Here is a 22,474-nt window from a genome sequence, read left to right on the forward strand (position 1 = left end):
CTGTGAATTTGCACTTAACGCACTCTTAATTGTCATATGGTAATCTACCTTTGGGCAGCGTGTGCTGGCCCCGCCATCCGAGCAGTTGGGAGGGGAATAGGGTGGAATAAAGGGGGATAAAGTGGGGTATAAGTGGGGGGGCTACATCGACCCTTTAAAAAAAAAAATATTATATATTTTTTTTCTACCTGTCCTTGTTTTGTATGTCTTGTTTTGTAATATTTGTTTTGTGCCCAGAACTCTGGGTCTTTTGGTTAATGTCTGTTCTCTTATGTTTAGATAAGAACTGTAAACTTGTCTTTTATACCTATACACCATTCTTGTGTATGTGTTCAATAAAAAATATTAGAACAAAGAAATACAGCTAAAATTAATCACTAACCTTTGATCTTCATCAGATGGCACTCATAGGACTTCATGTTACACAATACATGCATGTTTTGCTCGATAAAGTTCATATTTATATCCAAAACCCCCATTTTACATTGGCGTGTAATGTTCAGAAATGTTTTGCCTCCAAAACCACCGGTGAATGAGCACATCAATTTACAGAAATACTCATCACAAACTTTGACAAAAGATACAAGTGTTATGCACAGAATTATAGATACCCTTCTCCTTAATGCAACCGCTGTGTCAGATTTCAAAAAAGCTTTTCGGCGAAAGCAAACTTTGCAATAATCTGAGTACAGCGCTCAGATATCAAAACAAGCCATACAGATACCCACCATTTTGGAGTCAACAGAAGTCACAAATAACATTGTAAATATTCACTTACCTTTTGATCTTCATCAGAATGCACTCCCAGGAATCCCAGTTCCACTATAAATGTTCATTTTGTTCAATAAAGTTCATATTTATGTCCAAATACCTCCATTTTGTTCGCTTGTTTAGTCCAGCACTCCAAATTCACTAAGCGCGTGAGTTTACTCCAGACGAAAAGTCAAAATAGTTCCATTACAGTTCGTAGAAACATGTCAAACGATGTATAGAATCAATCTTTAGGATGTTTTTATCATAAATATGCAATAATATTCCAACCGGACAATTCCATTGTCTTTAGAATTGAAAGGAAAGGCAGCTCGCTCTCAAGGCCGCGCGCATGTTTGAGCTCGTGCCAATTTTCCAGACACACGACTGAATCAGCTCTTATTCTCTTCCCATTCACAGTAGAAGCCTGAACAAGGTTCTAAAGACTGTTGACATCTAGTGGACGCCTTAGGAAGTGCAAAATGACCCCACAGACACTGTATTAGATATGGAATCACTTGAAAAACTACAAACCTCAGATTTCCCACTTCCTGGTTGGATGTTTCTCAGGTTTTTGCCTGCCATATGAGTTCTGTTATACTCACAGACATTATTCAAACAGTTTTAGAAACTTCATAGTGTTTTCTATCCAAATCTACTAATAATATGCATATTCTCGTTTCTGGGCAAGAGTAGTAACCAGTTTAAATCGGGTATGTTTTTTCATCCGGCCGTGAAAATACTGCCCCCTATCCATATCAGGTTAACTTCTATGGGCTAGGTGGGACGTTCCACTCTATTCAACAGCCAGTGGAATTGTGTGGCGCAAAATACAAATACCTAAAAAATGCTATAATTTCAATATTTCAAACATACCACTATTTTACACCATTTGAAAGATAAGACTCTCGTTAATCTAACCACATTGTCCGATTTCAAAAAGGCTTTACAGCGAAAGCAAAACATTAGATTATGTTAGGAGAGTACATAGACACAAATAACCACACAGCCATTTTTCAAGCAAGCATATATGTCAATAAAACCCAAATCACAGCTAAATGAAGCACTAACCTTTGATGATCTTCATCAGATGACACTCCTAGGACATTATGTTATACAATACATGCATGTTTTGTTCAATCAAGTTCATATTTATATCAAAAACCAGCTTTTTACATTGGCGTGTGATGTTCAGAAATTGTATTCCCACCGAAAACTTCCGGTGAATTTACTAAATTACTCATGATAAACGTTGACAAATAACAACAATTATTTTAAGATTTATAGATACAGAACTCCTTTATGCAATCGCTATGTCAGATTTTAAAATAGCTTTTCGGCGAAAGCACATTTTGCAATATTCTGAGTACATAGCTTAGCCATCACGGCTAGCTATTCAGACACCTGCCAACTTCGGGGCTCACTAAACTCAGAATTACTATTAGAAAAATTGGATTACCTTTGCTGTTCTTCATCAGAATGCACTCCCAGGACTGCTACTTCCACAACAAATGTTGTTTTTATTCCAAATAATCCATAGTTATGTGCAAATACCCCCGTTTTGTTCGTGCGTTGAGGTCACTATCCAAAGGGTAACGCGCGAGCGCATTACGAGAAAAAAACCTTCAATGTTCCTTTACCGTACTTAGAAGCATGTCAAACACTGTTTAAAATAAATGTTTATGGTATTTTTCTCATAAAATAGCAATAATATTCCAACCGGACAATGCTGTATTCATTCAAAAAGGAAGAGAAAAAATGGCGAGGTCTCGTGAACGCGCATTTCCTATCTCTTAGCCACCAGGCAGTCCACTGACAAACTGTGCTCCTGTTATCTGCCCGGAGACAGGAGACGCGTCAATCCGCTTTCTGAACGCTTTAGCGAGCCATTGGAAGCCTTAGAAAGTGCTACATAACCCCACGGGCACTGTAGTTTCGATAGAGAAGCAAAGGGAGAACTACAAATTCGCAAACAGGCCACTTCCTGCATGGAATATTCTCAGGTTTTTGCCTGCCATATGAGTTCTGTTATACTCACAGACACCATTCAAACAGTTTTAGAAACTTCAGAGTGTTTTCTATCCAAATCTACTAATAATATGCATATTCTCGTTTATGGGAAATAGTAGTAACCAGTTTAAATCGGGTACGTTTTTTTATCCGACTGTGAAAATACTGCCCCCTAGCCCAGACAGGTTAAAGGAGCAATCACCACTTGCTTACATCAACATATATAGCCTCAAAACAGGATTAAAACAATTATTGTAATATCATGGACGGTCAGTCCTTGCATTCATAGTCTATACATTTGAGAGTGGTTACATTTATCCATCCCCGTCCCTCAGCTTTTTACCGGAACAGGGGCAGGGAGGACACTGTTATGGTTTCTACTGCTGACTACCTCTTTAACTCTGACAGACAATGCAACCCGCAGCTACTACGCTGTATAGAAATAGATAGAACTGGGATGGATAAAGCCTCATTCTATTTTTATCCAATATATGAGTCATTGAAAATGGCACATCACATTGCTGGCCTGAAGCATAGTGAGAGGGGAATGAGGCAAGTTGTTGGTAGCTTTGTTGGTCATAGTGGATTATGTTATAAAAGGGACTGGTTCAAAACCAATGTACATCTAGTCACATCAGACAAATTAAACAGAAGATCAAAATAAGGCATAGGCCTACATGATCTCGAGATCAGGTGACTACACCTGACATATTTTCTTTCAAATAAGAAAAGGCTTTAGTAGAAGACCAAGTCTCCTCCCTCCCAAACCCCAAGCCCCCCTTTAATGCCGCCTACTTTCCTCAGACATAATGTTCTCTGAAGGCATGATTAAACAAAGCAGTCATCATGGCCCGCTGAGGCCTGGTCCATGGAGACGCTCGGCTGGGCGCCGGAGGTGGGCCGTGGCGGTGAACCCTGCTGTGACCCCTCCAGTTCTGGGAATTGGTCTCTCCCGCCGGGGAAACGAGGCTGACTGAAATGAATCCGAATTGGCTGAGCACAAACGCTCTGTTATCCTGCACTGTAACGTTACCCGAGGCACCAGCCAGAGAGCCCCCAGCTCCTCCAGTATGGTAAAATGCCACCCTGCATTCCTCCATCATTATTAATAGAGAATTTGATTGATTGATCACGTTTGTTTTAAAGGTGATTCTGCATTGCCTGTCAGCATTAAATGGTGTCATAATAGCGGTGAATGATGGTTAAGCGAAGCGGCAATGGAAGAGTGTGAGTAAATGTGACTCTTTGCCCCTGTGGTCTTTTTATGCTTTGTGGTTATATCATAGCTCAGCCCAATGTTGTATCAGCCAAAGACTCTCTTCCTGCTTTCCCCTGTCCCAAAGCAGGCCGTCTAAAGCCCTCTCAGAACAAACAAAGTCGGCGGTCGGGGGATGATTCTCCGCCACTCTACCTCATGAAGGCATTGTGAAGGGGACTTCCTTGTTTAAAGAGTCAATCCGAAGTTGAAAAAATTAAGGGTTTTCCCCACCACTGTTTAGCAAAAGAACTGTGATGGGGCTGGAGAAATGTAACAGCTCTCAAATTCATAGAGCTATAGATACAAGGACTGACCATCCATGATATCAAAATGATAGTTTTAACCATGTTTTGAGGCTATACGGTGTTTGTTTACATTTTCTTTGTTTATAGACATTGGAGGAAAACAAGTTTATTTTGGGTTCTGATGGGGTACAACAGTTGACAGTATGCTCATGAGGCATTTATAAGTTATATTCATCAAGAATCAATGGGTACAAATAATTAATTTAAGTCCACAAATGTATTTAGCAACTGCAGATTGTCCCTTTAAAGAGCAGGGGAGAAAACGGCTGACCATCTCTGCAGAGTTTAGTTTCTGCTGCTTGTTTGGACAGATACCGGCCCTAAAATATCTCTCTGGCCAAAGCCTCTGTGGAAACCCCGTTCTAGCCCAGCATTGTTCTGGTTTCAACAGGCTTAGTTTAGGCCACTTGTTTTCCCTTTTCCATATGCAGGCCCATTGTCTGTGCAGTCTGGCCTCTCCAGGCCTGGGGCCCGAGTTCGGTTTGGCCTCTCCATTGTGACCTCAACTCTGAGATTGGGACAGAGACACGTTTGATTAAAGTGCATGCCACTGTCTGATATCAAGAAGCTGGAAAACTGTTTGATGTTACCTGAAATCGCATGGTTTGTCTTGCTTGACTTACGCAGCGATTACTTGTACTTTTAACACTCTATAGACACTTAAGCTTCGTTTACACAGGCAGCCCAATCAGATCTTTTTTTTAAATAATTGGTCTTTTGACTAATCAGATTAGCTCTTTTGCCGATTATTGTGCAAAATATCAGAATTGGGCTGCCTATGCAGCCGTAGTCACCCCAGTTACCAGGAGAGACTCATCTGTACATTGTTCCACCTTCCTGTGTTTTGCTGGTTGGCATGGCAGTGAAAGGTTAGGGAATACTTAAGGTGCTGGACTGTTGTGCAATGGACACAATACGGTGCTTATCTCAGTTGACCAACAGAGCAGTATCAATCTCATTTGACCAACAGAGCAGTATCAATCAGTGTCAATCTGAAAACCATGCCTTCTGTCAATGTCGTGTGTGTTGGTGGCAGGGAAGTCAGGCGCAGGAGAAATCAACTTGGTGTAACTGGAGTAGTTTAATTAAGATAAAACAAACTCCAAAAACCAACGTACATAAATAAAATAACTTGGGTAAAATAACCCGTTGCGCACCAATACAAATCCACGAGCACATAACAACAAACAATCTCTGACAAGGACATGAGGGGAAACAGAGGGTTAAATACACAACATGTAATGAATGGGATTGGAACCAGGTGTGTAGGAAGACAAGACAAAACCAATGGAAAATGAAAAATGGATCAATGATGGCTAGAAGACCGGTGACGTCGACCGCCGAGCACCGCCCGAACAAGGAGGGGCATCGACTTCGGCAGAAGTTGTGACACCTTGGGTCTTGGCATCTCGAACTACAGATGTTACTCACAGTTTCATATATTTTATAATACAGTTAATGAGTGGAATAGTAAAATAGTAATTTGAAAGTACAAGAAAATGATCTAGACATACTCTCAATGGATCTCACAAAAAGTTATCTGAAAGTCCAAAAATGATCTAGACCACGTACCCAGATGGCTCAAAAACCCAATCCGCAGTAGTCCAAGAAAGTGACGAAAAGAGACAGAAGAATGCGCGATCGAGAGGGACAGAGAGCAGTTGCTTCGTGAGGTATCTCTAACTAAAAAAATACAGGATCTGAGTGATTGATAGTTGGTATTCAGCGTCATAAAATGCCTTATTTACTTTGAAGAACTACTAAAATTGTGATTTTGTCAGACAGCATAGGCAGCAGCTCTATATAGATGATGACTTGGAATGAAATAATAAAGTCATCAAATTTAATAAAATGTAATATACACCTGAAATATTTGATTAAAGTAATGTAAATAAATGATTGTTAATAAGTGATAGGCAGTAATGGGCAGTCACTACCATCATGGGACTTTTATTTTTTATTCTGTGTGGTTATGTCTTTAACTGTGTTTCAGATCTGCAGCGCATTGTACAGCTGGACCTGGATCTGAAGTACAGGAGCAACATCAGGGAGCTGTTTCTGGAGTTTGATCGATTCCCTCCCGGAGCTGTGATCGGCATCGCCCGAGAGATGCAGCCAGTATACAGGTATTCAACACACACACACACACACACACGTGCGTATATATACACACACACACACACACACACACACACACACACACACACACACACACACACACACACACACACCACACACACACACACACACACACACACACACACACACACACACACACACACACACACACACACACACACACACACACACACGTACGTGCGTGCGTGCATGCACACATGAATCATGAAGACTCGTGGGGCCGGGAAGGATCACAGTGTGTTATTTAACCATTTGTTTCACTGCCACAAAAAAACGAAGACCGTTTACCATCACTAAAATCTATTTCTTAAACCGTGACAAACAACATCACAGTACTATTTGAGACATGAGAGCAGACCAGAACCGCTGAAGCACATTGCTTTGAGTGGCAGAGAGGCAGAACTTGTCGATATGTTCTTGTGGTCAGTCGATGCTAGTCTGTTGAAAGTGGGGCACTCTAAAAGCTGAAATTGAGAGGGCCTCTTTTGAGTTCCGAGTGCTCCCTTGCTGTGCGTTCCCACCAAAGTGACAGTGACAGGAGCTGGCAGAGAGGAAGTCCGCTCAGAGTCCTGCTGTCGAGGGTTGTCCATATGGAAAGGGGAAGTGAGGAGAGGGACGTTGGGAGAGACCGATGTGTGGAGAGACCGATGTGTGGAGAGTCTTGCTGAGGAGGAGGTTGGAGATGGGGGAGTCGGGGAGAGGGATGGACATGAGCGGCAAAAGGAAACGTGTGTGTGTGTGCACGATACATGTGTGTGTATGATATGACATTCTGAAGGTCAGTGTTTTTTTAGGCTGCAACAACAGGAAGCACTGTGCTCCTGTGCTCATCAGTGCTGTCTCTCTGTTCACTGGAGGACAGTTCCCATTCCAGCAGGCTGTCGCTGTGTTCTCCTCTCCCCCATCCTCTATCCTCTACGCCTCTCCTCCACTTTCCTCTCCTCTTATCCAAGCTCATCACATCAGCCTGCCTGCAGGCTCAAAACGCATGTTCCATGAAACCCTGTAGGCCTTGTAGAGGAGAGATGACTTATATGAAGTCAGAGGTAATTAGTATAAAAAACATCTTGTGATTTAAGATGCCAAATCACATCTTTGGCAAAACCACAAGAGCCTATGGTTCTAGAAAGAATCCAATTGTTGTGTGTGTGTGTGTGTGTCCACATCTACTGCTGAATTACTTTTCCGTATCATATTTATCTTCTCACCTTAATCCCACAGTAAGTAGCTCTGCCATAAAAGTGTGTGTTTGCAGGGGAAACTATTTGAACAGTTGCACTAAGATAAACAGGCTCCTCTGTAATACTTAGGGGGCAAACAGAGAGACAATGGTTTTGATCAAACAGAAAATGTATTTATAATTTATAGTTACACAAATTTTGTCATCATCAACACGCTCTGGTGTAGTTTCACAAAGTTTTTCTAAATAGGTTTCAACTACTCTGATGTAGCCAGAATACATCTGTCTCATAACAACTGATTCAGACTCACCTCATATTGCTTAGTCTCCTTTGACTTGAGTAAATCTGTTAACTGTTCGTTCACACTGTGTAAACCAGCCAGCAACAACTGTGTAACTGTACCTTCACACTGTCTAAACCAGCCAGCAACAACTGTGTAACTGTACCTTCACACTGTCTAAACCAGCCAGCAACAACTGTGTAACTGTACCTTCACACTGTCTAAACCAGCCAGCAACAACTGTGTAACTGTACCTTCACACTGTCTAAACCAGCCAGCAACAACTTAAACATGCCATAGACACCATCTCCCCTAGGTGGTACTAAAGACGGCTAATAGTCTGAGCTCATGGTTTTGTTTTCTACCCTTCTCTTTCCCTCGCTCTCCTTTCTTCCATCTCTTCCATCCCTCCATCCCTTCTATCCCTCCCTCTCTCCTTCCCCTCTTTTCAGACGCCGTAGCTGGAGAGGAAATACACAGCACTTAGCCAATTGTTTTACCCCCAACCAAAACAGATGTATCACGCTTCAGTAATGTGCATACCGGCACATCCCGTAAATAGCCGTAAACATCCTTTAGTCAGTGTATGTTGAGTCAGTGAGTGTCCTCTATAGAATGCCCCATTTACCGTTATTATGTGAGTGAAGTAAGGCTTAAGAAAATAATTGGGGGCAGGAAGCCTAGCGATTTAAGAGTGTTGGGCCAGTAACTGACAGGTTCTGTCAATGTGCCCTTGAGCAAGGCACTTAACCCTAATTGCTCCTGTAAGTCACTCTGGATAAGAGTGTCTGCTAAATTACAAAAATATTTAAATAAAGAAAGTAGTGTAAAAATGTTAGCTTGAAATGTCTGAGACAAACTGATATAAGCATTGATGGATGCTGCCTCAGGAGAAGCAGGCTCCCAGAACACAGTGCTGTGAATTTCATTCAATAAGATTATTTAATGTGTGATCCCACTCTGAACATCCTCCCTTCTCCCCCTGTATCTTGGGCTGGAGGGAGGGAGGCAGTGTGTGTCAATGGCCCTGGAACCCACACACAATAGTATAATACAGAGTAGGGAGAGGCTCACCAGTACCTAATGCAATGAATAGTGTACACTGAGGGTGTTTCTCTATGCATACTACCATGCTCCAAGTGCATTCTCCGAGGACGTTCTCTTCAGTACGTTCCTGTGAGGACGAGAGTGTGAAGAACGCATAAAACATTACATTTGAGAAGCACTCGCACTCCCTCTACTGTATGATGTCATGCTGCATCTCCCCATTCACTGAACCTTCTTCCAGCCAGGACAATGGCAACAATGGAGACGAAACAAGATATACACAAAGCAAACATTTTTACTTCATAACTATCAGCTAGCTATATGTGAATCGTATTAATGTAGCTAACCAGATAGTATAACAGGCAAAAACGACCTAAAACCAATGTTATCCAAGGTAGATGTCAATTCTTCGTGGGTAGTTAGCCACAAATAATTGTTAGCTAGCTAGCTATCTGACTAGCGAACAGTAGTAGCTAGCCAGTTAGCTGTATTGACTTACTATGGGCTTGCGACCTACAGTGGGTATTGTTGGCAGGTAACCATGCCAAAATGAACACAGCATGTATATATTAACGTATCAAGCTAAAATATTGTAGGCAACATGTGATATGTGAATAGGCAACATTTCATTCCGAAGTCTGAGTGTATTTTCTCTCGCTTCAGCTCAAATAATTGCCACCATTGATTTCATGAAAATGTGCGTAATATTTTTACGTGGTTGAGCCATATTTCTTTGCATACTTTCTGTTGACGCTTGCATCAATGCATGCTTCAAAGTATGTACAAACAGAGTATGCATTCGAGAAGTGCCCTCCGTACTCCGTTTCGCATACTTTGATTTGGACTCATATTCCGAGCCTCCCGTACTCCAATTTACATGCTCGGAGCACGGTAGTGTGCATTTTGAGAAACACCCTGAGGAACACCTTCCTAATATTGAGTTGCACCCCCTTTTGCCCTCAGAACAGCCTCAATTCGTTGGGGCATGGGCTCTACAAGGTGTCGAAAGCGTTCCACAGGGATGCTGGCCCATGTTGACTCCAATGCTTCCCACTGTTGTCAAGTTGGCTGGATGTCCTTTGGGTGGTGGATTATTGTTGATACACACAGGAAACTGTTGAGCGTGGATAAACCCAGCAGCGTTGCAGTTCTTGACACAAACCGGTGCGCCTGGCACCTACTACAGTACGCCGTTCAAAGGCACTTAAATATTTTGTCTTGCCCATTCACCCTCTGAATGGCACACATACACAATCCATGTCTCAATTAAGTGGATTTAACAAGTGACATCAATAAGGGATCATAGCTTTCACCTGGTCAGTCTATGTCATGGAAAGAGCAGGTGTTCCTAATGTTTTGTACACTCAGTGTATATTGTGTACTATAGGGGGAGACTGTAAATGGACTGAAAGCTTTAGTATAGGAAAAACAATCCCCCTCCATTGTTGAAGTAAACAGAGCCACGTGTACGCGTGGGCTGTGCTCCATAAGAGATGAGGCAATATGGTTGTATAAAGAGATTTATGATAGATGTTCCTGCTATTTACATACAATTATTTAATCTTTTACTTCACTGAAATTCTGATCAGTGGTCCGGTAGGTAAAGGTGGTATGTTGTTGGACCTGTTTTCCTTCAATCCCAGCTGTGTGGGAGTGAGCCTGGGCTCTGGGCTCCTTCATCCCCAGCTTTTGTTCCTGGCCTGATTGTAACATCCCATTCACAGCCACCAACACAAATACCACTGGTCCGTTTAGACTGCAGCATTGTTTTCCATCCGGGTCCTGCATCAAAACAGGACTGTGTGTGTGTGTGTGTGTGTGTGTGTGTGTGTGTGTGTGTGTGTGTGTGTGTGTGTGTGTGTGTGTGTGTGTGTGTGTGTGTGTGTGTGTGTGAGAGAGACTGGGCCATGCTCACAGTTAAGGGTTGTGGAGCATCTGCTTACTGCTGTAAACAAACAAGTCTGGAAGTCTTGTAGATTTTAGAGGGAGGGAGTGTACATCAATGACTGTGTGTGAGCGAGTGTGCATGAAATTAAGATGGAGTGAGCTTGAGTGTCTGCAGCTCTAGCATTGTACACTTAGGCAATGTTTTGCTAACTAACCGCTCTCACTTTTGGCTAGAGATCCCATCTCCCCCTCCTTCATTGAGTACAAATGTTATGGAGATGGATGCATGGGACCGGTGCATGGGCAGTGTGTGCTGTGCCTCTTCCAGGATTTTTCTTAGAACTTTCTATGCAGTTAATGAGAAGTATAAGTACACAGCATCTCTCTGCTCTTATTCCTACCCAGGCCCAAGTGTCAGAGGGGGTAGTCTCAGTCTAGAGAGGAAAAGGACTTCATTGACAGTCTTTTGTTCTCCCACTCTTCTCCACATCAGAAGCAAATTCATCTCCGCAAGACTTTGAAAAAAAGTTTAACAAGACACCTTTTGTGAAAGAAATAAAAACCCTGGGAAAGAAGCCAATTTAGTTGGACTTGCATATCATCAATCTTGTGTGTGCTTTCAGGAAAAGCTTTTTTCTCAATATTCACTCTCCAGAAGGTTGTGTAGACAAGATGAATGTCCTATTTTCACTGCTCAATATTCACTCTCCAGAAGGTTGTGTAGACAAGATGAATGTCCTATTTTCACTGCTCAATATTCACTCTCCAGAAGGTTGTGTTGACAAGATGAATGTCCTATTTTCACTGCTCAATATTCACTCTCCAGAAGGTTGTGTAGACAAGATGAATGTCCTATTTTCACTGCTCAATATTCACTCTCCAGAAGGTTGTGTAGACAAGATAAATGTCCTATTTTCACTGCTCAATATTAGATTTTAGTCATTTTTATTTTTATATTTTACTCTTAGCAGAAACTCATGACCCACACATTTACATAAATGTAAATTGGCTGGCTAATAGTACTATTTTACACTACAGAGCACTTTTCCCTCCTGAGCAACTTAACCTAAGTCCTCAGCGAACACAAAGCATTTTGCGAATCTCCAGTGATGTCAACACAACTGGTATAGGCAGCGTATGGCAGTTCATACTGTATCTGGCCACTCAGTGTACTCAAGCAGTCTCTTGTTAAAGGATGGGGAGATGGGTATCATTTTATTTAACCTTTATTTAACCAGGAAAATCCCATTGAAACAGTATTATTTTGCAAGGGAGACCTGGCCAAGAAGGCAGCAGCAAACAATACAACATTTTAAAAACATTCAATACAACATTACAACATTTTAAAAACATACAATACAATCAGCACAACAACACCACAATCCAGCCTACAGGAAACATTTGTAGTGTATTTTTTCTGTCACTCATCACCACTTGTCTGTTGTCTCATGTATGTCCCCTTGTCTGTACCCCTCTGAAGTGAAGACACCAGCCTTGTCTATCCTGTGGTTGGCTCACTGGTCCTCTCTTCTGGTGACACCAGAGTCAACATAGAATTCATCGTTCTCTATGTGCTCTATGCAGTGATTTTTCAATAGGGATGCTGTCTGCACTGGCCAGAGCAGAGGGTTTATATTTCAGGCGAAGTGATTACAGACGCAACCTTAGCTTTCTGCCCAGGTCGCGGAGGGCTCCAGTTTCTCCAACAGATTCCCATCTCTGCTCCCACCGTAGCCACTCACTGGGCCTCGAACCAGGAACCGCTCCATGCCTGGATGTACACACACAGACAAGTGTTCACGTCACTTACCAAACACAGGCCCACCGGCCTCTGGAGTTTAACGTAATCCCCCAGAGGACCCACGTCAAGACCCTGTACGTGCTCTCACCATTGATGAATGGATATCTTACCCTGCCAGTCTGTTTGTCCAATGTAGGGGGCATCATAGCTCAACAGGCTGAAGTAGAATCAGTCCGTAAAACATGTCAGTTAAAATTGTGGGAAGAAAAGGTTAGTGCTATCCGGAATCCTTGGGACGTCCCTACCCTAACCTAAAAGACACATTTCAGTTGAAGACATTGTTGTACAACTGACTAGGTATCCCCCTTCCTCTTTCCTTTCCTTTCCCTTAACTTTAACACCTACCTTTACACTTACCTAACTCTTACCTTAAAACCTCTTGGGGCTAGGTGGGACGCTAGCGTGCCACCTGTGGTGCACTCCATCAACAGCAGGTGCATTTCAAGAGCGGCAAATTTGAATCCAAATAAATGTCAAAATTCAAATTTTTCAAAAATACAACTATGTTACACCATTTGAAAGATAAACATCTCCTTAATCTAACCACGTTTTACGATTTCAAAAAGTTTTTACGGCGAAAGCATAAATTTAGAGTATGTTAGGACAGTACATTTACAAGAGTTGTGTGTAATGTTTTGTCAAGTCAAAGACAGGGTCACCAAAACCATAAAACCAGCTAAAATGATACACTAACCTTTTACAATCTCCATCAGATGACACTCCTAGGACATTATGTTAGACAATGCATGCATTTTTAGTTCTATCAAGTTCATATTTATATACAAAAACAGCGTTTTACTATGGCATTGATGTTGAGGAAATCGTTTCCCTCCAATAACCGGCAGTCAAGTCAGCGTCACAAATTAAATAATTAAAATTAGAAAACATTGGTAAAATATTATATTGTCATTTAAAGAATTATAGATTTACATCTTTTGAACGCAATCAACTTGCCAGATTTAAAAATAACCTTACTGGGAAATCACACTTTGCAATAATCTGAGCACTGTGCCCAGAAAAATACGCGTTGCGATACAGACTAGACGTCATGTTGGGGAGATCTAAAATCGAAAATACTATGTAAATAATCCATTACCTTTGATTCTCTTCATCAGATGTCACTTCCAGGTATCACAGGTCCATAACGAATGTAGTTTTGTTCAAAAAAGCTCATCATTTATGTCCAAAAATCTCCGTCTCGTTAGCACATGATGTAAGCCAGCCGGACTTCTCGTCATGAACGAGGGGAAAAAATATATTTCCGTTCGTTCAAACATGTCAAACGTTGTATAGCATAAATCATTAGGGCCTTTTTTAACCAGAACATGAATAATATTCAAGGTGGACGAATGCATAGCCTTTTATAACGTATTGGAACGAGGGTACCCAACATGAAGTAGCGCGCCAGGTGTCTAATGGGACATCACCGTTCCATGGCTCTTGTTCGGTCAGATCTCCCTCCAGAAGACTCAAAACACTTTGTAAAGGCTGGTGACATCTAGTGGAAGCAATAGGAAGTGCCAAAATATTCCTAAACCCCTGTGTTTTTCAATGGGATAGGTTTAAAGTCAATACAACACATCAGGTATCCACTTCCTGTCAGAAAATGTCTCAGGGTTTTGCCTGCCAAATGAGTTCTGTTATACTCACAGACACCATTCAAACAGTTTTGGAAACTTTAGAGTGTTTTCTATCCATATATAATAAGTATATGCATATTCTAGTTACTGGGTAGGATTAGTAACCAGATTAAATCGGGTACATTTTTTTTATCCAGACGTGCAAATGCTGCCCCCTAGACCCAACAGGTTAACCGTTTTAAATCTCAACTTAACTGCAGCTCTTAAATACTCAGTAACTGCAGTAGGCAGCAAACATGAATGATGTGATTGTGGAATGTTTTTTCAGTATTACAGATAGGCCTACAGTGGGAATATTAACGTTAGTGTCATACATAGTTTAAGTTTCAAGTTGTTGTACACTTCGCATGATAATGCAAAAATATAAATATAGTCTGTGTGTGCGTACGTGCAAAGGGTTTTGTGAATGAAAAGCAGTTTGTGTGTGTGTTTGTAACCACTCTCCTCGAGTGCTCTCCGTGCTGAGTGGAGAGGACTGAGAAAGCGCTCTGCTCCTCATCTTTTTTATTGCTAATGGAGGCAGCGTTATGCAGGAGCGCACAGCCCTCCTCGGCCGCATTCACAACACATCCTTTCAATGAAATGTTTATTATAGGGGAAGATGCTCTTCCTTTTTCTTCCACAGCTGCATCCTTAATGTTTTAAAACCCAGCAGCCCATCTTGCATAACACCTGCATGTACAGCCAGACATAGACAGAGAAATGTCAGACCACTGTGTACCAAAGACTGACAATAACTATAAGACTGTACACCCACCTGGTTTACTTTCTGGTTGCAGCAAGATCTGGTTTACTCCCATAGGCCACTTGGTCTGACAGTGGACATCTTCAGTAAAACGTCCTAGTAAAAGCCTGTTAGAAAGTAATACTGATTGAGCCCTATTATGGGCCATTTATCTCATGTCTCATTTCCTAAAAATGTTCTTGACACACAGAATATGACTCTACACAGCACCCACTTATCTTCCTTAGTCATCATATGACTGAAATAATCATTAGTATCTGATTAGAGTCTTAAAATACTGTTTTCCTCACTGCTCAGTCTGAGAAATAAGACCTACCTGCCTGTAATTATACTTGTGTGTCAGAGATGACACAGGCCTATGTGATTTAAGGGCATAGACTCATAATATGTAGGCTGTTTGTTTGAGGGGTTGTTTCAGTACCAAGGTGTAATTTCCTTATGAGTGGGTTGGTACATAATTGAATGTGAACGTGTCACATGAGGTATAGGCTGAAGTTTTCACCTACCAAGTAGTTGACTTTCTTATTACATGCCCCTTTGGCCTTTTTCTTCATAAATCCAAATGTAGAGGTGTTTTTTTCCTTCCGAAGGGGGTCCTGTTTTTTTACTTCACGTCGTCAAAGGATAATTGGTTTTAGAATATAGTGTGAATGTTTGAGGTGTGGGAGATTTCACCTACCAACTCTTTAAATCCCCATTTCTTTCTCTATATTGAAACACTTTTCGCTATACCTGCACAATCTCCAAAACATCTCTGCAATGCATGGAACAGCTGGAATATTATTCCCCATCTCTGATTCAGTGTTTAATCTGCTCTGTAAAATCAGGTTGTTCCCTGCTCTGAACAATGTGGAAGGCAGATTTGGATGAGGAGTGGTACAGATCGTCCCTGATGTTCTCTTTGGGAGGCTTCACACCACAGCCTGGCAGCTTAATGTGAGCTCACAAAGAAACCGCAGATGAGAGCGCCGTGACTTGGCACTTCTGGTAGGCGGGTTGAGGAACACTTTGATGCCAGATTGAGAGGTTCTGGTAGAATGAAATAGGCTAGGTCTGGTGCTGAAACAGAGTTGATAGAAGGATCACAGATGTTTACTGCGTATGTCTATGGAAGGGGATGAGAACCACGAGCCTCCTAGGTTTTGTATTAAAGTCAATGTACCCAGAGGAGGACGGACACTAGCTGTCTTCCGGCTACACCATAGTGCTATCCTACAGAATGCTGTTGAGGCTACTGTAGACCTTCATTGTGAAACAGTGTGTTTTAATCAATTATTTGGTGACCTGAATATATTTAGTATAGTTTTATCTAAAAATGATTACTTTATTTATGTTTCACTATTTTCATTTTTCTGAAATTCACTGAGGTTGGTCCTTCCCTTCCTCGTCTGAGTCTTTCTGGCAGTGGAGGCTCCTAACAGCTGTAATTGCCAACTAAACGTTGGTTAAAAGTGGAACGATGCGACACTACACTTCGAGGGGTCACTCAGACTACCTCGCCTCTCACATTGAGAGTCATGCTGAAACTACACTTCAAGGACGTATCGCTCGTTCACCCTGTGTATGTTACCAGCCTCGAAACTGTACCCCTGCTACTTGGAGCAGACTTGATGGATCGGTTACTCCCATTGATGGATTGGAAAACCAACCAGGTATGGTCACAGGCCACAGTGCCTTCTCCACTGACCACACTGTCTTCCCCTAATGCTAGCTGCAACACAGTCATTCACGAGGGGTATCTGTCGAAAGCAGCCCTTGGGAAAAATACGTTTAGAATCCTCTTGGTGCAGAATCCGATCCAAGGAGATATTACGATATCTCGACACATTCCATCAGCCAATCTGATTGACCATTCTTTTCATGATTTCGAGCCAGCTGTCTCTGTGAATAAGCAACTTCCCTCCTCCTTGCAGTCGTGCAATACGGTAGTTGACATGAACTTCTTTTGCCCTTCAGATACTTCCACAAGCACTGTGGCCGTCTCAGCAAGAAAAACATCGATGCGCAGAGTATACTCTGCTTCTGATGATACACATTCCGCTTTGTTGGGGACTGTCACCCCTTACAATGACACAAATGGGTCAGTCCAGCAACTGACCCGATGACTCCCACTGGTGAAACACTTTGCGATATCACAGACCAATATCCTCATCTCAGTTCGCACGTAATGAAGAGGTTGCCACACGCAGACGCGGTGGTGACTGCCATGCCTCGACAGCCACTGAGTGTTTTGAAGTACAAACACCAGGAGATTTGGTTAAAAGGTTACAGCCATTCTCATAACAACGCGGCTGCTGACAACTCGTACATAGGGTCCGACCTTTTCGTTTGCGCCTCGGACACCAACACCACCCGCTGGTGGGGGGGTCCCGAGACACAAAGGGGGGGGAATAGTAGCCCAGACCCATGATGAGCCTCATCGAGGCCGGGGGGGGGGGGGGGGGGGGGGGTCGAGACTACGGACAACACCGTACGAGGCCACCAGAGCATAAATCAAATCTAGTTGTAAACTCCCCTATGAGAACAGGGAGGATCAGTCAGGCCCCTAGATGGGGAGTAGCTTAGAACACATCTAAGATAGTACTGAGGTGTACCACACTGGTCGTAAAGGAAGTCCAGTGGACTTGTCCACCTCCAAAACAAATGGCAACAATAATCATTCCTTGCCATGTGTAGGTTCAACTACAATACAACTAGTAAAATGCTCCAATCATGTGTTCCGGTAGTATAATAATTCAGAATAAATCAGTAGGACAACTGGACCCCTTGAATACCAGTACCAATACCACAGTCAGTCCAGCAGCACTCAGTAAGAGGATTAGTAACCTCACAAGTTAAATTGCTATTGATAATAGCGACAAAGGAGTCACTCAGAGTGCAACATGGGGAAGGGAATGTCCATTGCACTCTTCCAATGGTTAACACACGCCACTAATAAATAGAACCCTCCGTTCAGGAGAAAAGTTATTAGAAGTCATGAACCATGATCACACCACGTACGACTGGTCTAATACTTAGAGTACTTCCGTTGTGAGGTTAACCTGTTAGGGCTAGGGGCAGTATTTACACGGCCGGATAAAAAACATACCCGATTTAATCTGGTTATTACTACTGCCCAGAAACTAGAATATGCATATAATTATTGGCTTTGGATAGAAAACACCCTAAAGTTTCTAAAACTGTTTGAATGGTGTCTGTGAGTATAACAGAACTCATATGGCAGGCAAAAACCTGAGAAGATTCTGTACAGGAAGTGCCCTCTCTGACCATTCCTTGGGCTTCTTGACTCTTTTTATTGAAAATTTAGGATCTCTGTTCAGAACTAGCAAACTTCCGGTGAATTTACTAAATTACTCACGATAAACGTTCACAAAAAACATAATTATTTTAAGAATTATAGATACAGAACTCCTCTATGCACTCGCTATGTCCGATTTTAAAATAGCTTTTCGGTGAAAGCACATTTTGCAATATTCTCAGTAGATAGCCCGGCATCACAGGGTTAGCTATTTAGACACCCAGCAAGTTTAGCACTCACCAAAGTCAGATTTACCATAAGAAAAATGTTATTACCTTTGCTGTTCTTCGTCAGAATGCACTCCCAGGACTTCTACTTCAATAACAAATGTTGGTTTGGTCCCAAATAATCCATTGTTATATCCAAATAGCGGCGTTTTGTTCGTGCGTTCAAGACACTATCCGAACGGTAAAGAAGGGTGACGAGCACGACGCATTTCGTGACAAAAAATTCTAAATATTCCATTACCGTACTTCGAAGCATGTCAACCGCTGTTTAAAATCAATTTTTATGCCATTTTTCTTGTAAAAAAGCGATAATATTCCGACCGGGAATCTGCGTTTAGGTAAAAAGACGAAAGAAAATAAAGCATGGGGTCGACTCGTGCACGCGCCTAAGCCCATTGTCCTCTGATCGGCCACTTACCAAAGGCGATAAAGTGTTTCAGCCAGAGGCTGCTTCGATATCATTCAGCTTTTTCCCGGGTTCTGAGAGCCTATGGGAGCCGTAGGAAGTATCACGTTACAGCAAAGATCCTCAGTCTTCAATAAAAAGAGCCAAGATGAACAAGAACTTGTCAGACAGGTCACTTCCTGTATGGAATCTTCTCAGGTTTTTGCCTGCCATATGAGTTCTGTTATACTCACAGACACCATTCAAACGGTTTTAGAAACTTTAGGGTGTTTTCTATCCAAAGCCAATAATTATATGCATATTCTAGTTTCTGGGCAGGAGTAATAATCAGGTTAAATCAGGTACGTTTTTTATCCGGCCGTGAAAATACTGCCCCCTAGCCATAACAGGTTAACATCTGCCTAAGTTACTGCCCAGATATTCCAGTCTGGACGACCAGACGACGGGTCCGGAACGGCGATCCCAATCCGGACATCCGCTGCCGAGCCATGGAACGGACTTCTTCATTTGCAGAGACCCTACCTGGGTCGACCACCAGAGGGGGGACTGCAACAGCGACCACCAACTGGACATCTGCTGCCCAGCCTTGGAGTGGACTTCTTCATTTGCAGACACCCTACCCAGGTCGACCGCCAGATGGGGACCACAATGATGATCCACAACCAGGACATCCCACGTTCATTCTTATGTTGGTTTGCAACATGCAGGTTAATTGCAAGATTGAACCCAACATGGGGGGATTGTCATGACGTTGGCCTGTGGGTAAGGTTAACGACCCCCCATAAATACCTTTCTCCCTTCACCTCTCTCTCTGACTCTACTGAAGGACTCTCGAATAGCCTTTGTTAAACATAGAGAGTCTGGGAACGTCAAACAAGTGGGGGGAAAGGAACCATATTTCGGTAATAGAACCAGTTGGAAATATGCGTTGGTACTTAATGAGTATGGATGTCAGTTCGGTTGTCATCTGAGACATTATGACTGATGACAGGCCGACAAACTGTATCTGGGAAAGTCTACACATTCTAGTAATCAGATTCACATGGAATTGTTGTGCAATTTAAATGTTTGAAATTGAAACTGTTTGTTAGAAGATTAAATGTAATTTTAGCTTCCAAATGAGAGAATTGGGTTTTCATAAGTTTAGAGGCCTGCTCAATCAGTGGCCCGCCCCTGTGAAGAGACATGGGTTATAAACTATGAAACACACCCTTCTTCCCCTCCACTATATAAGCCCTTGACGAAAATGTAACCATCTGTTCCGGGTACGTGAGGTCTGCAGCCTCTGTGTTAAAAAGGACTAACATGTCAAGTACAGAACTAAGCCAACCTCAGCGTGAGCTTTGGTTGCAAATGGTATGAACTTTGAACTCTTATTCATAACAGACGTGATACCTCCTAGCCATTGAGTTAGCAGCGGCCGCTGTAAACGTGGGCTAGGGAAGGACGGACGACGTATCCAGTCTAACACACAACGAAGATACTACAACGTATCCACTTTACCACCAAAGACATTCTTCCAAGGACAGGAAGATCTCTGTTGGCCAGCATCTACGACCAACCTACCGAAGCGCAGCTCAGAGTAAATATTTATTGCATTTTCCTTTTCCAAATGGGCGGTAATTTAGAATGCATAAGATACTGTATTTACGATAGCATAGCTGCTTCCTTTGTTCCTCAGTCTTCCCGCTCTTTCATTCAAGCCCAACCCCCTCTCTTTGTGTAACAAGCCTCATACAGGTTCCGTCCACCAGGGACGTTTTCTGTATGACATAATTTGTATTCTGTGTATATGTAATTCTGTGTGATTAGTTAGGTATTTGGTAAATAAATAATTAAACCCAATTTTGTATTGCTGATTCAGCATGTTAGCCAGGGTTCATGACGATAACCAAGAATTTACAACTTTCAGATGAGACTGAATAAGGTGATGATTAATATTGAGTGCTATTGATGTAAAATATTACTAGGTCTTTCAGAGTTTATTCGGAAGATAACAGCTCTATAAACACTCTTTCGTGGTGCCCCGCACTTTCTAGTTAATTACATTTACATGATTAGCTCAATCAGGTAATATTAATTACAGAGAAAGGATTTTATAGAATAGCATGTCATATCACTTAATCCGGCATAGCCAAAGACACGACAGTTCACATACTTTTTCTTGCCACTGTAAATGAGATATTTATGAATTTGACTTTCAATATATTAGCAGAAACTTCTAAAAACTTGTTTTTACTTTGTCATTATGGGGTATTGTGTGTAGATTTTCAATTCAGGCTGTAACACAACAAAATGTGGAATAAGTCAAGGGGTATAAATACTTTCTTGGTATTTCTGTTTTTTTTTAAGAGGAAAAACTGAAATATTACAGCCTCGAGTCTTCTTGGGTATGACCATACAAGCTTGGCACACCTGTATTTGGGGAGTTTCTCCCATTCTTCTCTGCAGATCCCCTCAAGCTCTGTCAGGTTGGATGAGGAGCGTCGCTGCACAGCTATGTTCAGATCTCTCCAGAGATGTTCAAACAGGTTCAAATCCGGGCTCTGGCTGGGCCACTCAAGGACATTCAGAAACTTGTCCCGAAGCCACTCCTGCGTTGTCTTGGCTGCGTGCTTAGGGTCATTGTCTTGTTAGGAAGTTGAACCTTTGCCCCAGTCTGAGGTCCTGAGCGCTCTGGAGCAGGTTTTCATTAAGGATCTCTTTACTTTGCTCTGTTCATCTTTCCCTCTATGCTGACTAGTCTCCCAGTCCCTGCTGCTGAAAAACATCCCCACAGCCCAATGCTGCCACCACCATGCTTCACCGTAAGGATGGTGCCAAGTTTCTTCCAGACGTGACGCTTGGCATTCAGGCCAAAGAGTTCAATCTTGGTTTCATCAGACCAGAGAATCTTATTTCTCATGGTCTGAATGTCCTTCAGGTGCCAAACAAAATCACCTGCGGGCCAAATTCGACATCCAGTTGAGGAACCCTGCTGTATACCATCGAGCCACAACCCCTTTGGCCTCATGCGATTGGGTTGCATATCCATTGCTTATACCCCATGATCTACATACATCGAGTTCATGTTTATCTAATGTTGCAAAACTGAACCCTGCTTTCTCTGTTGCTTTTAGACTTCGGGCTGAAAACAGCAGAGAGATATTTGACATGCAGGAGAAGTGAGAGGTGAAATATTCTGGTACACTAGTAATTGTTAACACGTGTCTTGGCACATTAACCACGCCGTCCCCTTTTAAACAGTTCCTTCTGGGCTCTGTTATCTAAAACTTTTTTTGTGACACAGTTTCATGCACATTTTGCTCGATTCTGAGCAGAGTTGTTCAATTCCTAGAAAGGAACATGTTTACTCTACGTTTGGCTATGTCACTGTGATGTTAATGACCTTGGACATGATGAGGACTTAGAAATGAGCAATTTTTCACACTGCAATTTCCTAGCCATATCCTCAGAGGATTGAATTTACTTTAGTGGACAGAAGTGTGTGTGTGCATGCT

At 42.3% G+C, this 22,474-nt stretch overlaps 1 protein-coding gene across 1 annotated transcript in view; it reads left to right on the forward strand.

The window, feature by feature from the left end:
- xxylt1 (xyloside xylosyltransferase 1) overlaps nt 1-22,474 on the forward strand; it is a 112,876-nt gene that overhangs the window by 63,966 nt on the left and 26,436 nt on the right. Inside the window, exon 4 of the mRNA XM_014149275.3 lies at nt 6,317-6,449. Within this exon, the coding sequence (XP_014004750.1) occupies nt 6,317-6,449 (133 nt within the window). The remainder of the gene's footprint in view (nt 1-6,316; nt 6,450-22,474) is intronic.

The sequence above is a fragment of the Salmo salar genome, chromosome 16 (genome assembly GCF_965601325.2).
Source record: "Salmo salar chromosome 16, fSalSal1, whole genome shotgun sequence".
Taxonomy (NCBI): Eukaryota; Metazoa; Chordata; class Actinopteri; order Salmoniformes; family Salmonidae; genus Salmo; species Salmo salar.